At 47.2% G+C, this 21691-nt stretch overlaps 1 protein-coding gene across 1 annotated transcript in view; it reads left to right on the top strand.

Annotated features, from left to right (window-relative positions):
- Positions 1–228: 228 nt before the first annotated feature.
- The window catches only part of cnpy1 (canopy FGF signaling regulator 1), a 98301-nt gene continuing 76838 nt past the window's right edge, over positions 229–21691 (top strand). The window contains exon 1 of the mRNA XM_078232247.1: positions 229–741. Within this exon, the coding sequence (XP_078088373.1) occupies positions 633–741 (109 nt within the window). The 5' untranslated portion in view covers positions 229–632. The remainder of the gene's footprint in view (positions 742–21691) is intronic.

Here is a 21691-nt window from a genome sequence, read left to right as displayed (position 1 = left end):
AGGGGATAGGGGCGGGGCTCGGAGTGCGAAGCCCTCAGGGACAGAGGAGGTCGCGGGGCTGGCGGAGATGGAGGGCGGGGGAGCTCTCAGTGGTAAAGGGGGCGGGGCTCTCAGGACGAGGGCTCTCAGCGGCAAAGGGGGGCGGTGCTTGTAGGGATGGGAGGGCGGGGCTCGCGGAGAAAGGGGCGGGGCTTTCAGTATAAGGGGCGGGGGGCGTAGGTTCTCAGCGGTGAAGGGGCGGGACCCGCAGGGATAAAGAGGGCGGGACTCGAAGAGATCGGGGCGGGGTTTGCAGGACGAAGCCTCTGAGGGGGTGGCGCTCGCGGGGATGAAGAGGCGGCGCTTGGCCGCTTACAGGAGTCGAGGTCACGGTTGTCCTCTTTCCTGGCATTACGCTCTGCTTTTCCGTGCGTGGGGTATAAGGTCCCCCCCCCTCAATCGATTAGGCTCCCGTCCGACAAGTCCGACCTTTAAACAGAAGAGCGAGCCGAAGTTCGCCTTTTTAAACGAAACTTTTTAAACGGGAGAGAAACTTCCTGAACTGTGAACAGGCGGTTTGGGGCTGTCGGTCGGTCGGTTGCTGCAGCCTGTCTCCCGTTGGTGACGGTTGGAGGGCAGCGCGTGCGTTGACAATGGGCTGGCGGCGGTGCCAGGGGCTCGAGCTGCTGCTGCTGGCGGTGCCGCTGCTGCTGCTGCTTCCCCCGGTGCGCGGGGGGAAGGACACGGAACTGTACTGCGGAGGTGAGTGAGGGTGAGCGGGGACTGGATATGTTGTTGCTCTGTCACTGACTACAGCTACATCCCAACGCACCTCACACAGGAGAGACATGACCCCCCCCACAACATCCCGGCCAAGGAGGACATTAGGACAGGTGACCAGGCAGGGTGAACTTGCAAACTTGTCTTCATGTCAAGAAGCGAAATACCTCAGACGGCTGGAAGTCTGAAAACAGTGTCGTCGAATCCTCCAGTGCAGAAGGAGGCCATTCGGCCCATCGAGTCTGTACCGACCACAATCCCACCCCGCCCCCCCCAGGCCCTATCCCCACAACTCAATGCATTTACCCTAATTAGTCCCCCCCCCCCCCACCCCCCAGGGACAATTTAGCATAGGCAATCCACCTAACCTGCGCATCTTTGGACTGTGGGAGGAAACCCACGCAGACACAAACAAAATTGTGAGTTGGACTTTAACCTCGCGTTGTTAAACTTCTTACTGTGTTAACTCCACACAGACAGTGACCCAAGCCGGGAATCGAACCCAGGTCTCTGGTGCTGTAAGGTTGGGGTGCGTTATTGACCCTGACAATCACATTTTAATTTGATGTTTTTAAGTTTCCTTTGTACTTTGATTTCTGTTCGGGCTGTCCCCCTCCTTTTGGGGAGCTGCCCCTTTTACTTTGTCCTGACTGAATCTGAGTTTATTTATTTGATTTGACCTAAAAAGAGGGCAGCAGTGCTAACCACTGTGCTGCCCTTTCTAGCATTTTCTGTCTCATTTGCCTTTTATTTGTAACACCTTAACCTCTCTCTCAATTTTGACACTGAGCCACAGAAGGAGTTTAGTTTATTTATTAGTGTCACAAGTAGGCTTACACTGCAATGAAGCTACTGTGAAAATACTCTCGTCGCCACATTCTAGCGCCTGTTCAGGTACACGGAGGGAGAACTTAGCATAGCCAGTGCACCCAACCACGTCTTTCGGACTGTGGAGGGGAAAGTGGAGCACTGAGGAAACCCACACAGAGATGGGGAGAATGTGCAGACTCCACACAGACAGTGACCCAAGTTGGGAATTGAACCTGGGTCCCTGGAGCTGTGAGGCAGCAGAGCTAAGCACTGTATTAATAAAACATCCCAAAGCAGGAGAGAGATTTATTGCCCTCAAGGAGGCTTTCCCTCCTTGAGGCTCTGGTGGGATGTGGGCAAGACTCACGTCCGTACCTTCTGTCGGGAGTACGCGAGGGGGTCGACAAAGAGGTGGAAATCCAGGCTCAAGGACTTGGAGAAGGAGGTGCTCGACCTGGAGGCACGTCTCAGTTAGCCCAACGCGGACCCGGCCCTGCGTTCGGAGTACAGGGAGAAGAAGGGCACGCTGCGGGACCTGCAGCTTGCCAGGTCTCGCGGCGTGTGCGTGAGGTCGTGGCTCCAGTTCCAGGTGGGCCTGGACCGCGGCTCCCCCTTCTACTCGCTGGAAAGAGGGCAGGCTAACCGTCAGCAGCTCCTTACGCTGCTGGCCGACGACGGTTCCCCGTCTCGGATCCGGAGGGCATCCGGGCTATTGCCCGGGAATATTACACCTCGCTCTTCTCTCCGGATCCGTCCAGCGAGGATGCCTGCAGACTTCTGTGGGAGGACCTGCCGCAGGTCAGCCCGGAGGGCGTCGGCGGGCTTGAGGCCCCTACTACCATGACCGAGCTGACCGGTGCCCTCAATGGCCTCAGTCGGGGCAAGGCTGGACGGGCTGACAGTAGAGTTCTTCAGGGTATTCTGGGACGTCCTGGGGAGCGACTACGTGGGGTCCTGGAGGAGAGCGTCGCTACCGGGGAGATGCCCCTTTCGTGGCGCAGGGCCGTCATTGCCCTGCTGCCCAAGAAGGGGGATCTCCACCTCCTAAAGAACTGGCGCCCGGTCTCCCTCCTCAGCACGGATTATAAAATCTTTGCCAAGGCTATGGCTTCACGCCTTGGATCCGTGCTGGACCACATGATCCACTGTGACCAGTCCTACACGGTCCCGGGCCGTTGCATACACAATAACCTCCACCTGGTCCAGGACCTAATCCATCATTCCCAGAGAGCTGTTCTGTCGGGCGCCTTGTCATTAGATCAGGAGAAGGCGTTCGACCGGGTGGAGCACGAGTATTTACTCGGGACTCTGCGGGCATTCGGGTTCGGGACGCATTTTGTCACCCGGATCCGATTACTGTACTCTGCCGCAGAGTGTCTGATTAAGGTTAACGGGTCCCTGACGGCGCCCCTTCGCTTTGGGAGAGGAGTACGGCAGGGCTACCCCTTGTCCGGCCAACTGTATTCCGTATGCGTGGAGCCATTCCTGCGCCTCTTGCGGAGGAGGTTGTCAGGTTTGGCCCTGCGCGGACCGGACGTAGGGGTGGTCCTGTCAGCTTACGCTGACGACGTGCTCCTCATGTTCACGGACCCGGCTGACCTGCGGAGGATGCGAGAATGCCAGGCGGTGTACTCCGCCGTGTCCTCCGCCAGGATCAACTGAGCCAAGTGTTCCGGACTCCTTGTCGGTCCTTGGGAGACGGACCCCCTTCCGGAGGAGCTCAGGCCTTTTACCTGGAGCAGGACCAACCTCCTCTACTTGGGGGCCCATCTCTGCCCAGCCGAAGAGTCCTGGCCAGCGAACTGGCGGGAGCTGGAGGCCAAAGTCTCCGCCCGCCTGAATCGCTGGACAGGACTGCTCCGAGTGCTGTCCTACGAGTTCGCGTCATAAACCAGCTGGTCACCTCCATGCTGTGGTACCGGCTGGTCCCTTTGACCCCTCCCCCTGGCTTTGTCGCCGATATCCAGAGAACCCTCCGGCGGTTCTTCTGGGACAATCGACTGCACTGGGTCCCTGCTGCGGTTCTGCATCTCCTGCTTGAGGAGGGCGGACAAGGTCTGGTGTGCCTTCGCACTCGGATAGTGACCTTCCGCCTCCAGGCCCTGCAGCGGTACCTTTACGTTGAGCCCCCTCCACAATGGTGTGCCATGGCGATGCATTTCTTCCGCCAGTGGCACGGCCTCAATTATGACGTGCAGCTCCTGCATATTGATCTGGGGCGTGTTTCGACCGTCGTGCAGGAGTTGCCCGTCTTTTACCAGGGCCTCCTCACTGTCTGGAACACGGTCGCCTCGCGACGCAGCCCCACCCCCACCCGTCAGGAGTAGCGGCTCTCGTGTGAGAGCTGCTGCTCAGGAATCCGCTCCTCCAGCCGTATGACTTCAGGTGGCTGGCGGAGAGGAGGGCTGTGGACGTCGGGGTGACCAGAATCGGGGACGTGCTCGATGGCGGAGGGGCGGGCTGGATGGATGAGTCCCCGCGTGCTGGCTGAGCGCACGGGGACGACCGTCCGGCGCGCGGCCAAAGCCATCCTAGACCTTAGGACGGTCGTGCTTGGCCCCGAAACTGCACGCAAACTCGAGGCGGCGCAGGCGTGCGGTGGGATCCCGGCCGAGCGTTCCCCTGTTCGGACGGAATTCCACATTGGCCCAAAACCTCAACCCCCCTCCTCGGGTGAGGTGCCCCACAGCCTGAGCCGCCTCGCGGAAAGGCCTCGCCTTTTTCTACCGCGTGGAGGCGTTGCCTGTGCGGGCTGCTGCTGCACGCTTTCCACTACCGCCTCCTCGTCTGTCGCCCGGATACACCTTGGCGGGCCTTGTTGCCGCCGGGCGGCGGAGGTCCCCGCTGGAGGTCTCTCTACAGCGGGATCTCCCCCAATTACGTCAGGGACCTGGGGTGGAGGGTGATGCATGCAGCAGTGCCACACAACCGTAGGATTCACTGGTTCACGGGCTCCGAAGACTGCCCTTTCTGTGGCCTTGTGGAGTCCGTGGACCATGTCTATGTTGTGTGTCTTAGGCTGCACTCCCTTTTTGTTTTCCTAAAGAACCTTTTATTGATGTTTTGTTTGCACTTCAGTCCCACGCTCCTGATCTACGGACACCCGGTGTGAAGAGGGGAGGGTCGGGATGGTGACCTCCTCGTGAACCTGCTCCTGGGCCTGGCGAAACACGCCATTTACCGGTCCAGGCAGCGGGCGATCGAGGGGGCCGTCTGTCCTGACTGTCTGCCCCTCTACTGCGGCTACGTTCGTGGCGGGGTGTCCCTGGAGAGGGAGCATGCGGTGTCCACGGGCGCGGTTGACGCCTTCCGTGCCCACTGGGCACCGCAGGGGTTGGGGTGCATTATTGACCCTGACAATCACATTTTAATTTGATGCTTTCAAGTTTCCTTTGTACTTTGATTTCTGTTCGGGCTGTTCCCCCTCCTTTTTGGGGAGCTGCCCCTTTTACTTTGTCCTGACTTAATCTGAGTTTGTTTATTTGGTTTGACCTAAAAAGAGGGCAGCAGTGCTAACCACTGTGCCACCCTGGCATTTTTTTCCATCATTTTTGAGTTTTGTGTGTAACATCTTAACCTCTGTTTAACAAAAAAAAACACACAACTTCAACACCAAGCCACAGAAGGAGATGTCAGGGCTAAATGCCCAACAGATGAAGTCTGATTTTTTTTTTAAGATCCCTTTTGAAGTTAAGGGGTTCTGGGAGGACATTCCAGACTTGACAGCTGAAAGATTGGCTTCCAATGATGGAGCAAGTAGAATTGGAGATGTGTAAGTGACCAGAATCACAGATTACTACAGAGGCTCTTCGGCCCATTGAGTCTGCATCGATGCATGAAATACTCTAACCTGCCCACCTAATCCCACTTGCCAGTACTTGGCCTATAGCCTTGAATATTATGGCATGCCAAGTGCTCATCCAAGTATTTTTTAAAGGATGTGAGGCATCCTGTCTCCTCCACACTCCCAGGCAGTGCATTCCAGACTGTCACCACCTTTGAGTAAAAACGTTTTTCCTCAAATCCCCCCCTAAACCTCCCACCCCTTGCTTTTAACTTGTGTCCCCTCGTAACTGACCCTTCAACAAAGGGGAACAGCTGTTCCTTATCCACCCTGTATGTGCCCCTCATCATCGTGAACACAGAAAAGAAGATTGAGGACAGCACAGAAGTTAAAGAGAGCACATTAATTAGTAAAGGCAGTGTCAGTAATCCTAGTACCAGACAGATCGGGCAAAAGCAAGACAGAGAGCAAGGGAAGCCCGGATTAAACTGCATTTATTTCAATGCAAGAGGCCTGATGGGCAAGGCAGATGAACTCGGGGCATGGATGGGTATGTGGGACTGGGATATTGTAGCAATTACTGAAACATGGCTAAGGGAGGGGCAGGACTGGCAGCTCAATGTTCCAGGGTACAGATGCTATAGGAAAGATAGAACAGGAGGTAAGAGAGGAGGGGGAGTTGCACCTTTGATTAAGGAAAACATCACGACAGTACTGAGGGGATATATCCGAGGGTTCGGCCACTGAGTCTATTTGGGTAGAACTGAGAAATAAGGGGGAAATCACTTTGACAGGGTTGTACTGTAGGCCCCCAAATAATCAGTGGGAAATTGAGGAGCAAATATGTAAGGAGATTACAGATAGCGCCAAGAAAAATAGGTTGCTAATAGTGATGGATTTTAACTTTCCCAACATTGATTGGGACAGCCATAGTATTAGAGGGTTGGCTGGAGGGAGATTTGTTGATTGTATTCAGGAGGAATTTCTCATTCAGTATGTGAATGGCCTGACTAGAGAGGGGGCAAAACTTGACCTCCTTGGGAAATAAGGAAGGGCAGGTGACAGAAATATTCGTGAGGGATCACTTTGGGACCAGTGACCCATAATTCTATTAGTTTTAAGGTAGCTATGGAGAATGATAGGTCTGGCCCAAAAGTTAATATTCTAAATTGGGGCAAGGCCAATTTTTGATGGTATCAGGCAGGAACTTTCAAAAGTTAGTTGGGGGAGTCTGTTGGAAGGCAATGGGACATCTGGTAAATGGGAGGCTTTCAAAAGTGTGTTAACCAGGGTTCAGGTAAGCACATTCTTCTTAGAGTGAAGGGCAAGGCTGGTAGAAGTAGGGAATCCTGGATGACTCGGGATATTGAGGCAGCTGGGATCAAGCGAATCCCTTAAGTGTAGGAGTAGAGTTAAGAGAGAAATCAGGAGGGCAAAAAGGGGACACAAAATTGTTTTGGCAGATAAGGCAAAGGAGAATCCAAAGAGCTTCTACAAATACATAAAGGCCAAAAGAGTAACTCGGGAGAGCGTAGGGTCTCTTCAGGATCAACAAGGTCATCTATGTGCGGATCCACAAGAGATGGGTGAGATCCTAAATGAATATTTCTCATCAGTATTCACTGTTGAGAAAAGCATGGATGTGAGGGAACTTGGGGAATTAAATATTGATGTCTTGAGGAGTGTACATATTACAGAGAAAGAGGTGCTGGAAGTCTTAAAGCGCATCAAGGTGGATAAATCCCCGGGACCTGATGAAGTGTATCCCAGGACATTGTGGGAGGCTAGGGAGGAAATTGCAGAGATATTTGAATCATCAATAGTCACAGGTGAGGTGGCTGAAGATTGGAGGGTGGCAAGAGTTGTGCCTTTGTTTAAAAAGGGCTGCAGGGAAAAGCCTGGGAATTACAGGCCAGTGAGCCTCACATCTGTGGAGGGTAAATTGTTGGAAGGTATTTTGAGAGACAGGATCTACAGCATTTAGAAATGCAAGGACTGATTAGGGACAGTCAGCATGGATTTGAGTGGAAAATCATGTCTCACAAATTTAATTGAGTTTTTTGAAGGGGTAACCAAGAAGGTATTTGAGGGCAGTGCAGTTGATGTTATATACATGGACTTTAGCAAGGCCTTTGACAAGGTACTGCATGGTAGGTTGTTGCATAAGGTTAAATCTCATGGAATCCAGGGTGAGGTAGCTAAATGGATACAAAATTGGCTTGACGACAGGAGTCAGAGGGTTGTTTTTCAAACTGGAGGCCTGTGACCAGCGGTGTGCCTCAGGGATCCGTGCTGGGTCCATTGTTATTTGTCATTTATATTAATGATTTGGATGAGAATATAGGAGGCATGGTTAGTAAGTTTGCAGATGACACCAAGATTGGTGGCATAGTGGACAGTGACTAAAGTTATCTTGGATTGATCAACTGGGCCAGTGTGCTGGCGAATGGCAGATGGAGTTTAATTTAGATAAATGCGAGGTGATGCATTTTGGTACATTGAACTAGGGCAAGACTTGCTCAGTTAATGGTAGGGCGCTGGGGAGAGTTACAGAGCAAAGAGATCTAGGGGTACAGGTTCATAACTCCTTGAAAGTGGAACCACAGGTGGATAGAGTGGTGAAGAAGGCATTCAGCATGCTTGGTTCCATTGGTCAGAACAATGAATACAGGAGTTGGGACATCTTCCTGAAGTTGTGAAAGACATTGGCAAGGCCACACTTGGAATACTGTGTATTCCAGTTCTGGTCACCGTATTATAGAAAGGATATTATTAAACTAGAAAGAGTGCTGAAAAGATTTATCAGGATGCAACCGGGACTTGATGGTTTGAGTTATAAGGAGAAGCTGGATAGACTGGGACATTTTTCTCTGGAGCGTAGAAGGCTGAGGGGTGATCTTACAGATGTCTATAAAATAATGAGGGGCATAGATCAGCTCGATAGTCATATCTTTTCCCAAAGGTAGGGGAGTCTAAAATTAGAGGGCATAGGTTTAAGGGGAGAGATACAAAAGGGTCCAGAGGGGCAAGTTTTTCACAGAAGATGCTGAGTGTCTGGAACAAGCTGCCAGAGGTAGTAGTAGAGGCAGGTACAATTTTGTCTTTTAAAAAGCATTTAGACAGTTAAATGGGTAAGATGGGTATAGAGGGATATGGGCCAAATGTGGGCAATTGGGACTAGCTTCGGAGTTTTAAAAAAAAAAGGGCGGCATGGACAAGTTGGGCCAAAGGAACTGTTTCCATGCTGTAAACCTCTGACTCTATGACTTCAATCTGCCCCTCCGTCTTCTCTGCTCCAACGAAAACAATCCAAGCCTATGCAACATCTCTTTATAACTTAAAAGTTCCAAAACCAGGCAACATCCTAGTGAATCTCCTCTGCATCCTCTCCAGTGCAATCACATCCTTCCTATAATGTGACGGCCAGAACTGCACACAGTACTCCAGCTGTGTCCTCACCAAAGTTCTATACAACTCCATCATGACCTCTCTGCTTTTGGAATCTATACCCCGATTGATAAAGCCAAGTGTGCCATATCCCTTTTTCGCTACCCTATTTACCTGTCTTTCTACCTTCAGAGATCTATGGACAAATGTGCCAAGGTCCCTTTGTTCTTAGGAACTTCCCAGTGTCAGACCTTTCATAGTATACTTCCTTGTCGACGCTTTTCAGGGTTAAATTCCATCTGCCACTTAGTCACCCATTTGACCTTTCAATTGGAACGGCTGAAGGAAGTTACAGAAGTATGGTGTGTTTGAGGCCATAGAGGGACTTGAAAATAAGGATGAGGGTTTTAAAATTGAGTTATTGGTTAAGTGGTAATTGTGTATTAATAAGCACAGTAAGGAGTGAACAGGGCTTGGAGCAAGTTAAGATGTGGACAGCAAAGTTTTGGTGCCGAAAGAGAAAATGCTGAAAAATCTCAGCAGGTCTGGCAGCATCTGTAAGGAGAGAAAAGAGCTGATGTTTTGAGTCCAGACGACCCTTTGTCAAAGCTCAATTTTTCAATCTCTGGACATCTCAAAATACATTCCAACCAGTTATTACTTTTCAAGGATATTCATTGTTGAACATGCAACAGCCAATTTGTGCACAGCCAGGTCCCACGTATGGCAATGTGATATTCCATTTTTGATGACATTGTCTGAGGGGTAAATATTGGTCACGATACCAAAAACACTTTCCTGCCTTTCTTCAAAATTAATGTTCATCCGAGAGGGCAATTCGAGCCTCAGTTTAACATCTCATCTGCAAGATGGTGGCTCCAGCAGCACACATTCATGACACTGCAGTATCAGCCTAGATCAGTGGCCTTCAAATCATAGGACAATGCAGGCAAATAGGTCAATCCTGCAGCCTGAAAGTTGATTGTCATTGGCTGCTGAACCGCTCCTAAAAATGCGTCGGACTCTGGCTTCTTGTAATGATGAGTAAATCATTGGCTGTTCAATCGCAGGTGCCGAAACATGGACTAATCTGGGTGGAACAGTGGTTAGCACTGTTGCCCCACAGCACCAGGGACCTGGGTTTGATCTCTGGCCTTGGGTGACTGTGTAGAGTGCTGAACAGCCACTTTCTGTACCTTGGGGATTCTATAGATTCTATTGTTGAAGACAAAATGATGAGGGAGGAACCGGGGACCTCCAAGAGTGCATTTCCATTTCGACTAGGAATGGGAAAACATATTTATTTGTATGAATGCCAAAGGCAAGACCATTTGTCAAGTAGTGTAGCCTTGAGTAAAAGAGGTAATTTGGAAAGGCATCACAGGACAATGCAAGCACCATTTCAAGGTAACTTCCCTTTAAACAGTACCATTTGGACGGAAAGAAAGAAAGGCATTAAGATTATTAACTTTTCTCATGTAATGACAGTTGTCAAGTTTGTCAACTCCATCCATGCTAGAGCTCTGGTTCAAATTGTTACCTGATGCTACCTTCGACGAGCTAATCCTTCAGCAGATGTGAGATGGTTCAAGGAAAAGTCCTCCAGAGCTTTTTAGATCTGCTACCTGAAATTGTCACCTTCAAGAAATGAGGTGTACAGAGAGCTGTCAGATAATGTGTGGCTGCTGGACTTGGTGTTTCTTACAGAGACAAGTGCAAGATTGAATGATCTGAACAGTGAACTGCAGAGAATTGTCATACATGATGAGTGCAGTGAATGTGTTCAAGTTGAAACTGGGCCTGTGGTCCCCCCAGTTAAAGAAGAAAATTACTGAGCACTTCCTAAATCTGGGGAAAATCCAACAACAGGTCAAATAGAAAGGGTTCCATCCAAACAAATTCTGTGACTCCTTGAACAAATTGGTAAGCGAATTCGGCAGACGATTTCAGAAGTTAGACAAGATGGAACAAATCATTGTTTGTCTCGAATCCATTTTTTCAAGTGAATATTGGAGAACTGACAGCAAAATTTCAGCAGGTGTTCAAACAAAACCAGTGGACCTGATATGGAAATTGCCATGCAAAATAACATGGAACTGAAAGCTGGGACAAAAACGTTTGGGCACTTGTAAACAGAGAGAAGTACCCTCTTCTAACATTGTGCGCACTCCAAGTGAAGGCTTACTTTGGTTCCACATATCTCCATGGGGTGGCTTTTCCCCAGATGAAAATCAAGTCCAAGTATTGCACTTGTCTTACGGATACCCATTAGAAGGGCTGTATGAGACTGGCCATCTCAAACTATGACCCAGACTTCACCGCACTCTAGTGTGCAAGCACAGGTGTCACACTAAGAATAGGTGAGTGTTGTGTACAAGTACATTTTCAGGGGGTTTTAGTAAAGTCACATTTTTAAGAATAGATCTTGTGTTGCATTTTGATGCTAAAAGTGATTCTGTGCTTTAAAAGGTTGGAGATCGCCTAGATGCGATGTTCATGTCTCTAGTGTCGCAACTGTGCAATGGCTGACAATAGATAATAGGTTTTGACAAATTAACACGGTGAAAGTTGAAGGGGAAGATGGAAGGAGGAGCTGAGAAGTTAAAATAACCAGAATAATTTGAGCCTGGTTAGGATCGTGGATTAGGAAATCTTCCATCCTGTAGCTAAGTGTCAACTTTTAATTACATTTGTTGGATAGGTTGAAGGAATTAAGTTTGGGAGGGGGGAAAAGGAAATATGTAACAATGACTGCAAATTTTAAAATGGCATTTCTTGAAGTGCACTTAATTATAATTTAGGTATATCCCTCACTGAATAAGTAGAGATTTGATATTAGTTATGAACTATATGAATGAATTTGAGAAAATGAACCAGCTTATCTACCTATTTGATTTGACAACCATCGGAATTGCTGGATGAGAAAGCCAAGATCTATCTTATTCACCTGACAGCTGGAGTAGTTGTAACATCCAAGATAACTGAATTGTTGACTAATGGTAGTGATCAGTCCCTTCGCTGTTAATCTACGATATAGTCATGATGTGGAGATGCCGGCGTTGGACTGGGGTAAACACAGTAAGAGTTTTAACAACACCAGGTTAAAGTCCAACAGGTTTATTTGGTAGCAAATGCCATTAGATTTCGGAGTGCTGCTCCTTCGTCAGATGGAGTGGATGTTTGCTCTCAAACAGGGCATGCAGAGACACAAAATCAAGTTACAGAATACTGATTTAGAATGCGAATCTCTACAGCCAACCAGGTCTTAAAGATACAGACAATGTGAGTGGAGGGAGCATTAAGCACAGGTTAGAGATGTGTATTGTCTCCAGACAGGACAGTCAGTGAGACTCTGCACGTCCAGGAGGCAAGCTGTGGGGGTTACAACATATCACTATCAGTTGAGAGCAAATATCCACTCCATCTGACGAAGGAGCAGCGCTCCGAAAGCTAATGGCATTTGCTACCAAATAAACCTGTTGGACTTTAACCTGGTGTTGTTAAAACTCTTACTGAATCTACAATATACCCAGCCATGGCATAACTGATGGGTTTGCTTTGGTAATCATAGGTCCAAGGTCACCAGTTTCTCCCAAATATGATAGACTTGCCATATGTTATGCTTCAAATTACGAGTAGACTATATCCAATTACTTCATTATACCAAAATGTTTTTTTTTAAAGAAAGCTATCTAATTTGCATTTGAATGAAGCAATATACTCTGCTTCCAAAATCTCCCCAGGGAGTGTGTCCCATGGATTGATTGTGAAATATTGTTTCTGCAAATTAGTTATGAATTTACCTACCTTCAAGCATAGGCTAAATTCCCTAGTTGTGCTGTTCTGGACAATGCAAAATAACTTGTCAACATTATCTAGCCATATTAGAATGCTGAACATGTCAGCTCTCATGATAATATGCCTACAATATATAATCACTTCTCATGATCTCTTTTTTTTCCCTCTTTGTTCTTTCTCACCTTTCCTGTTTTCGTTCTTCACCTTGTGCTTTCCCGTTTCCCCCCATTTCCAACCTCCCCACTCTCCATGCAGTTGTCAATAGAAACTGAGCTTGATAATACTTCGAAGGGGTGAGTCTCCCTAACTCTTGATATCTCCATCTCTTCTTTCTTTATGACCCTCACCAGGCATTTATTCACTTGTCCTAATATTTCTTGATTTGCATTAGTGTCACTTTTTGTCTGATTATGCATCCATGAAGCTCTTTTTCTACATTAAAGGCATATGTGCGAGTTGAATGACATGATGGATTTTGAGTTGCTTGATCCTGTATTGCATGTGTTGGAGTACAGATCAGAAACCCCAAGGTATATTATGAAGTCAGATCAGACCCCAACAATTTGTTATTTTGGCATTAATATGAGGATGTGATATTTCACTCCAGGCACAATTCTACTGACACGCTGGGAACCTTTAGCAAAACAAATTTTATTTAACAACACAGTTTAACTATAACAAAAGACCAATACTTAAGACAAGATACACTCATTAACTGCTAACCTCTCACTGAGTTCCAATTCAAGCAAATTTCCTCTCCGACTTAAACCCCCTCTTTAACATTAGTTAGCAAAATGCAGGCTTACTTGTCTCAGATTAATAGTCCTAGAGCTCTCAGAACGCAGAGAGACACCGGTTTCTTCTGACAACCCAAACAGTATGTTTAAAAATGAAACTCAAACAATATTTCTTCCCGACAAGCCTAGCTCCTCCCAAGTACCTGATTCTGTCCTTGTCAATCAATGGAATTGCTGCAACCCCCAGGGAGACCTAAGTAAACACAAATGCATTATCTCTACTTCAAACACTTCAGGTCTAAAATGAGTACTTATCCTGTGCTCCCAGCTACCAATTTAAAAGATTTCTTAGACAAATCAGCACCTTGCAAAACAGATCTGAATTCTAAGCATATCTCTTTCAAGAAATGCGATGTACATGTATTTCTTAAAGGCACAGTATCATCACATACCATAACTGCATTAAATGCTGAAATATTGAAAAACTGAGGTCACTACTGATTTTATATTAGTTTGTTGGTCTACAGTCTTGATGGTAATAGAAGATAAACGGAGGAATAATGAATATTTCTACCCCCTTGAAGTCTAATTTCACCTGTTTGAAGTGGCCTCTGCATTTGTTACAGATCATAAATACTATAATTGCATGATTTATTTTTCGAGGTGGGGGAGGAAAGTGGGAAGAAAAGAATTTAGGGATTGAAACATTTTTCTTTGAACTGGGAAAATGAACTGCATGTCCTCTATAGGAATATTTTAGATGTTGGCACTTTGTTCAGTTTTCCAGATTTTGCATTTCAATATTTAAACATTTTGAGCAAACCTGGAGCCTGAGGTTTCAGTATGTAACCAGCAAAAACAGCCACTAATCAAGAAAGCAAATCAGCACTGTTAACTTGGGCTAACTAGGAAGGAGGCGGCACGGTAGCACAGTGGTTAGCACTACTGCTTCACAGCTCCAGGGTCCCGGGTTCGATTCCCGGCTCGGGTCACTGTCTGTGTGGAGTTTGCACATTCTCCTCGTGTCTGCGTGGGTTTAACATAGAACATAGAACAGTACAGCACAGAACAGGCCCTTCGGCCCACGATGTTGTGCCGACCCGTTTACTCCGGGTGCTCCGGTTTCCTCCCACAGTCCAAAGATGTGCGGGTTAGGTTGATTGGCCAGGTTAAAAATTGCCCCTTAGAGTCCTGGGATGCGTAGGTTAGAGGGATTAGTGGGTAAATATGTGGGGGTAGGGCCTGGGTGGGATTGTGGTTGGTGCAGACTCAATGGGCCGAATGGCCTCCTTCTGCACTGTAGGGTTTCTATGATTTCTATGTTGTCTTGCGAGATTCTCTCTCCCCTGGAGAAAAAATACTTAAAAGATGAACTAATGCAAAATGAATAATCACTGATTGGAGTACATTCATGTAGGTTTAAGTTTATGAGCATTTCAACAAAATGACCTAAGCCCATAACACTCAAAGCTACAAGTCAACATTGCATTGGCTATATGAAAGAAAATCTTGCTGGATTTAAAGAACTGGGCTTGGAGCTAATGAAATAGCTCATAAGGTTATTTGATTCATAAAAGTACATTGATGGCATGTCTACTTGTGCGGAGGGAGATGGAGAGTTATTCATTTGTGCTGCTGAAGTAACATCAGGGGCGGCACCGTAGCACAGTAATTAGCACTGCTGCTTCACAGCCATGATGTGGAGATGCTGGCATTGGGCTGGGGTAAGCACAGTAAGAAGTCTCTCGACACCAGGTTAAAGTCCAACAGCTTTATTTGGCAGCACTAGCTTTCGGAGCCTCGAGCTCCTCCTTCAGGTGAGTGAGGACTTGTGTTCACAAATGGGGCATATAAAGACACAAACTCAATTTACAAGATAATGGTTGGAATGCGAGTCTTTACAGGTAATCAAGTCTTAAAGGTACAGACAATGTGAGTGGAGAGAGAGTTCAGCACAGGTTAAAGAGATGTGTATTGTTTCCAGCCAGGACAGTTAGTGAGATTTTGCAAGCCCAGGCAAGTCGTGGGGGTTACAGATAGCGTGACATAAACCCAAGATCCCGGTTGAGGCTGTCCTCGTGTGTGGAACTTGGCTATTAGACTCTGCTCAGCGTCTCTGCGTTGTTGTGTGTCGTGAAGGCCGCCTTGGAGAACGCTTATCCAAAGATCAGAGGCTGAATGCCCGTGACCGCTGAAGTGTTCCCCGACTGGAAGGGAACACTCCTGTCTGGTGATTGTTGAGCGGTGTTCATTCATTCGTTGTCGTAGCGTCTGCATGGTCTCCCCAGTGTACCATGCCTTGGGACATCCTTTCAGCCCCGAACGTCACCCAAGCACAACGCAACGCCATCCGCGCTCTCAAGACCAACCACAACATTGTCATCAAACCGGCAGACAAAGGAGGGGCCACCGTCATACTGAACAGAACGGATTACTGCAAAGAAGTGTACTGACAACTGAACAACCAGGAACACTACAGACGGATACCCGCAGATCCGAACAAAGAACATACCCGTCAACTCAGACTGAAGATCTTTGATCCGGACCTTCAGAGCACCCTCCTTGCTCTCATTCCACGTACTCCCCACGTTGGAGATCTCTACTGCCTCCTGAAAGATACTCGAGGCCGACGCACCCGGCTGTCCCATCATATCAGGCAATGGGACCCTGTGTGAGAACCTCTCCAGCTACGTCGAGGGCATCCTGAAACCCATTGTACAAAGAACCCCCAGCTTCTGTCGTGACACTACGGGACTTCCTACAGAAACATATGGAGCAGTTGAACCAAGAGCACTCCTCATCACAATGGATGTCTCAGCACTCTACACCAGCATCCCCCATGACGACGGCATTGCTGCAACCGCCTCAGTACTCAACGCCGACAACTGCCAATCTCCAGATGCAATTCTACAACTCATCCACTTCATCCTGGACCACAACGACTTCACCTTCAACAACCAGTTCTTCATCCAGACACACGGAACAACCATGGGGACCAAATTTGCACCTCAATATGCCAACATCTTTATGCACAGGTTCGAACAAGACCTCTTCACCACACAGGACCTTCAACCGATGCTATCCACGAGATACATCGATGACATTTTCTTCCTTTTGGACTCATGGCAAACAATCTTTGACGACAAGTTCCATGCCATCATCAGACTTGCCATGGACTACACTCCGAAATTGGTTGCATTCTTGGACACGCATCTCCATCAAGGACGGTCACCTCAGCACTTCACTTTACCACAAGCCCACAGATAACCTCACAACGCTTCACTTCTCCAGCTTCCACCCTAAACACGTTAAAGAAGCCATCCCCTACGGACAAGCCCTCCATATACATAGACATAGAACATAGAACATTACAGCGCAGAACAGGCCCTTCGGCCCACGATGTTGCACCGACCAGTTTAAAAAAAAAAAACTGTGACCCTCCAACCTAAACCAATTTATTTTCGTCCATGAACACAGGATCTGCTCAGATTAGGATCGCAACAGACACCTCCAGACCCTGAAAGATGCCCTCATAAGAACAGGATATGGCGCTCGACTCATCGATCGACAGTTCCGGCGCGCCACAGCGAAAAACCACACCGACCTCCTCAGAAGACAAACACTGGACAGGGCGGACAGAGTACCCTTCATCCAGTACTTCCCCGGAGCGGAGAAGCTACGACATCTTCGCTGGAGCCTTCAACGTGTCATTGATGAAGACTAACATCTCGCCAAGGCCATCCCCACACCCCCACTTCTTGCCTTCAAACAACCACGCACTACCTCAAACAGACCATTGTTCGCAGCAAACTACCCAGCCTTCAGGAGAACAGTGACCACGACATCACACAACCCTGCCACAGCAACCTCTGCAAGACGTGCCAGATCATTGACACGGATGCCATCATTTCACGTGAGAACATCATCCACCAGGTACACGATACATACTCTTGCGACTCGGCCAACGTTGTCTACCTGATGTACTGCAGGAAAGGATGTCCCGAGGCATGGTACATTGGGGAGACCATGCAGACGCTACGACAATGAATGAACACCGCTCGACAATCACCAGGCAGGAGTGTTCCCTTCCAGTTGGGGAACACTTCAGCAGTCCGGGCATTCAGTCTCTGATCTTCAGGTAAGCGTTCTCCAAGGCGGCCTTCACGACACACAACAACGCAGAGTTACTGAGCAGAAACTGATAGCCAAGTTCTGCACAAGAGGACGGCCTCAACCTGGATCTTGGGTTCATGTCATGCTATCTGTGACCCCCACGATTTGCCTGGGCTTGCAAAATCTCACTAACTGTCCTGGCTGGAGACAATACACATCTCTTTAACCTGTGCTTAACTCTCTCTCCACTCACATTGTCTGTACCTTTAAGACTTGATTACCTGTAAAGACTCGCATCCCAACCATTATCTTGTAAATTGAGTTTGTCTCTTTATATGCCCTGTTTGTGAACAGAACTCCCACTCACCTGAAGGAGCTTGAGGCTCCAAAAGCTAGTGCTGCCAAATAAACCTGTTGGACTTTAATCTGGTGTTGTGAGACTTCTTGCTGTGCTTCACAGCGTCAGGGACCCGGGTTCGATTCCCGGCTTGGGTCACTGTTTTTGTGTGGAGTTTATCACGTTCTCCCCGTGTCTGCGTGGGTTTGCTCCGGTTTCCTCCCACAATCTGAAAGACTGCTGGTTAGTTGTATTGACCCGAACAGCGCTGGACTCTGGCAACCATGGGAATTTCACAGTAACTTCATTGCAGTGTTAATGTAAGCCTTACTTGTGACTAATAAATAAACTTTAACTTTGTCTTTGAATGCTGCATGCAAATGAGCTGTGGAATAAGTCTGCTTTCTGATGTTTCCTTTCAAATAATTGTTCATGCTGTGATAGTACCGATATTTTGGAAACAAATTTGATATAAATTACAGTTGCTTATCTTGTGACATTTTTATATATAAATGTTACTCATCTCTACATTATTTCTCTGCCTAAACTCCTTTCCCCTTCCTCCCCCATTTGTAATTTTGTAGTGCCATCTTTCCTTTCAGCAAGCGTGAAATTTAGACACAGAAATTGGAATGTGTTCTTATGTCCATCCTTTTTTGTGTGTTCGTGTTCACATTTTGGTGCGTTTAAAAATAATAAACTATGAAAAATTAGATGCACACATTGTTTTGAATTGTCATAAACACTGAGCTCAGCAAGTTTGAGCTGATGAGCATTTCATTGTGCCGCCTTCACCTGGTTAATTTGGAATGCACATGATGGGACGTGTTTTGTCTGAGGTTAGTTAGGTGTGGATTGCATCGAATTTTTCAGTGCCAAAGCTCATCCAGAACTGAATATTTGACAACATAGGCAGTTAGAGAATGGAGAGTTGGGACGCACTTGATCTTATATGATCGTGTGAATGGTACTTGTTTACATTGTAATTGTAATGCAAAAACAAATTAGACTTGCATATCCAATATTATCTGTGTGCACTTACCTGCAATGTTTTCCATTCTAAATTCCTATGCTCATATTAATAATGGAAGCCACTTATGTGAACTGGATGAGATATTCTCCAGTGGGAATGTTGCAGTACCACGTGGACAGTGTAATTACAATACAAGTTTACAAAAACATTTTCCATTATACTAGAATTTCTAATAGAAATAGAACAGAATATGACTTTAAAATGCAGACTGAATTGTGACTACATGCCTTAGACCAATTATCTCCTGACCCTATAACCCCACATAATATAAGAAGTACATGCCTTGACTTGCTATATGCAATGCCATGGGAAATCAAATGGTGTCTTGTAAAAATCTTTAGCCTATGCATACTTCATGACAAAACCTACCTCAATTGTTCTTCTCTTCCATTGTAAATTCTTATGTCCTTATTTTTAATTCAGTGTCACACACACATTATGGAGCTGTACCTTGTTCCAAATCTTAACAGAAAGAGGTTGTTGTTCCGATGATGCCTTTATGAAAGAGTTATTCAAGTAGCCATACTCTATTCTTACCCCACAGCACTTGCAATTTTTGCTCTTTCAGTTCCCTTAGTGAATCTACTTCCACCACCCTCTTCAATACATTCATGACACTGAAAATATTATTTCGTCACCTTTTTCATTGAATCATAGAATCCCTATGGTGCCGAAGGAGGCCATTTGGCTCATCAAGCCTGCACTGACAACAATCCCATCCAGGCCTAGTTCCCATAACCCTATGTGTTTACCCAGCTAATCCCCCTGACTAAAGGACAATTAATCAACCTTACCTGCACATTTTTGGAGTGTGGGAGGACAACAGAGCAGCCAGAAGAAATCCATGCAGACACAAGAAGAATGTGCAAACTCCACGAGGCTTAACCAGACAGAGCAAGCCCCGACATTGAGGTTTGACTGGACCACCAGAGCCCTGAGTGCCTGAAGCCACAACCAGAGCCCAGGACCCCACCGGACACACCCTCTTACCTGCTGGAAGGGTGGACGACCTCACCAACCACCAGGGCCAACCAGAAGCAGCCTCCTACTCCGGATTCAAGTCCCCCTCCCCAGCATGCTCTTGGCAAATGTCCAAGCAATTGAAAACCAGCTGAATGAACTTGAAGCTTTCAAAGAGCGGAGATACTGCTGTGTGCTCTGTTTTATAGAGACATGGCTCAGTCCTGCCTCACCTGACTGTGCCTTATAACCTGATGGACCACATGACATCCTCAGGCAAGGCGAGGGGCGGAGTGGTCTGTCTCCTAATCAACTCTTGGTGCTCAGATGTGGCAAGCTACTGCTCCTTGGACCTAAAATATCTAGCAGTGAAATGCTGACCCTAGTTTGTGCCATGGTGGGTGGGAGGGGGTTCACCTCTGCTATCCTGACAGCGGTCTACATCACATCCCAGGCAGAAAAGAAGAATGCACTGGATGAAAATGTATATCGCTATAAGCAACCTTGAAACGGAATGCCCCTAGGCCTTGTTCATTTGTAGTTGGTGACTTCAACTAGGTCAACCTCAAGACTGTGCTACCAAAATACCACCAACACGTTTCCTGTCCCACCAGAGGTCCAAGCACCCTTGACCACTTGCTATGCAACCATCAAGAACGGCTACCGCTCCATCTCACGACCGTATTTTGAAAAATCGGGCCATAAACCTTATTCCCAGCTTACAAGCAGAAGTGTGAGGATCTGGTACAGAAAGTCATGCAGTGCTTTGATACTGTACCTTTAAGAAATGTTCTCTGAAGGTTTTTCAAGCAGGTCCTAGCATTTTATTTTGGCACCGTTTTGTCTGCAACCTGCGTCTCTAATTGTTACTGCAGCAATATAATGGACATCATGTTTATTTTTAATCTGGCCTACTGCAGTGTCATAGAAATCATAGAAACCCTACAGTGCAGAAGGAGGCCATTCGGCCCATCGAGTCTGCACCGACCACAATCCCACCCAGGCCCTACCCCCACATATTTACCCGCTAATCCCTCTAACCTACGCATCCCAGGACTCTAAGGGGCAATTTTTAACCTGGCCAATCAACCTAACCCGCACATCTTTGGACTGTGGGAGGAAACCGGAGCACCCGGAGGAAACCCACGCAGACACGAGGAGAATGTGCAAACTCCACACAGACAGTGACCCGAGCCGGGAATCGACCCTGGAGCTGTGAAGCAGCAATGCTAACCACTGTGCTACCGTGCCGCCCCTTTTAAATGTCTATATCTGCAAGTTGGGAGACCCTGACCTATACAGAATATCAGTGTCCTGGGGTTTTATCTTTTTGGAATTGCTGGGTGGAACATGATTGACAGATCAGGTAATGCCTGGGGACAATTTTTTCCACAGAAAAGGCATTAGTTCCATTTAATCAATGAAACAGTTCGCAGCAGGTGTTTAAAAAGCTGCAAAATCCAGCATCATGTGAGCGTACTTGCTTTTTGTGCGAAGCCTAGGAAGGGGTGTATGATTGTGGGTGTTGTTTGACTTGGAACATCATAGCTAGCTGTTAAGGTTTATACTATATCATGTTTGATTCTTGTAATTGGTAAAAGTTGTTCTAAATCTTTTTTTATTATTTTTAACTGTTCTTAAACTTTCTGATAAAAGCTTCCCAGAGGGTCAATTGAATCATTCCTGGAATGAAGCACCTTAGTCTCTCCCATACCACATTCAAGTGTAAAAAAATTAGATCTAGGCTACCTTTATAAATCACCTTTAGGAGTTTCTGGCCTAGGTCTTAACAGTGCTGATCTGAGGCAATAGAAGATCTTCTACATAACTGCTTGAATTCAGTGGCCAACCCAAATGTGTATGCCACTACCATCACGGACTTCTTCAGCAGTAAGTGTGTAGGGGACTGCATGCCAAAGAAATTAATCCATGTGTTCCCAACTGAAAACCAAGGGTGAACTGAGATCCTACTG

The sequence above is a fragment of the Mustelus asterias genome, chromosome 2, assembly GCF_964213995.1.
Source record: "Mustelus asterias chromosome 2, sMusAst1.hap1.1, whole genome shotgun sequence".
Lineage (NCBI taxonomy): Eukaryota > Metazoa > Chordata > Chondrichthyes > Carcharhiniformes > Triakidae > Mustelus > Mustelus asterias.
The sequence above is the reverse complement of the archived record's forward strand: the minus strand, read 5'-3'. Positions and strand labels throughout refer to the sequence as shown.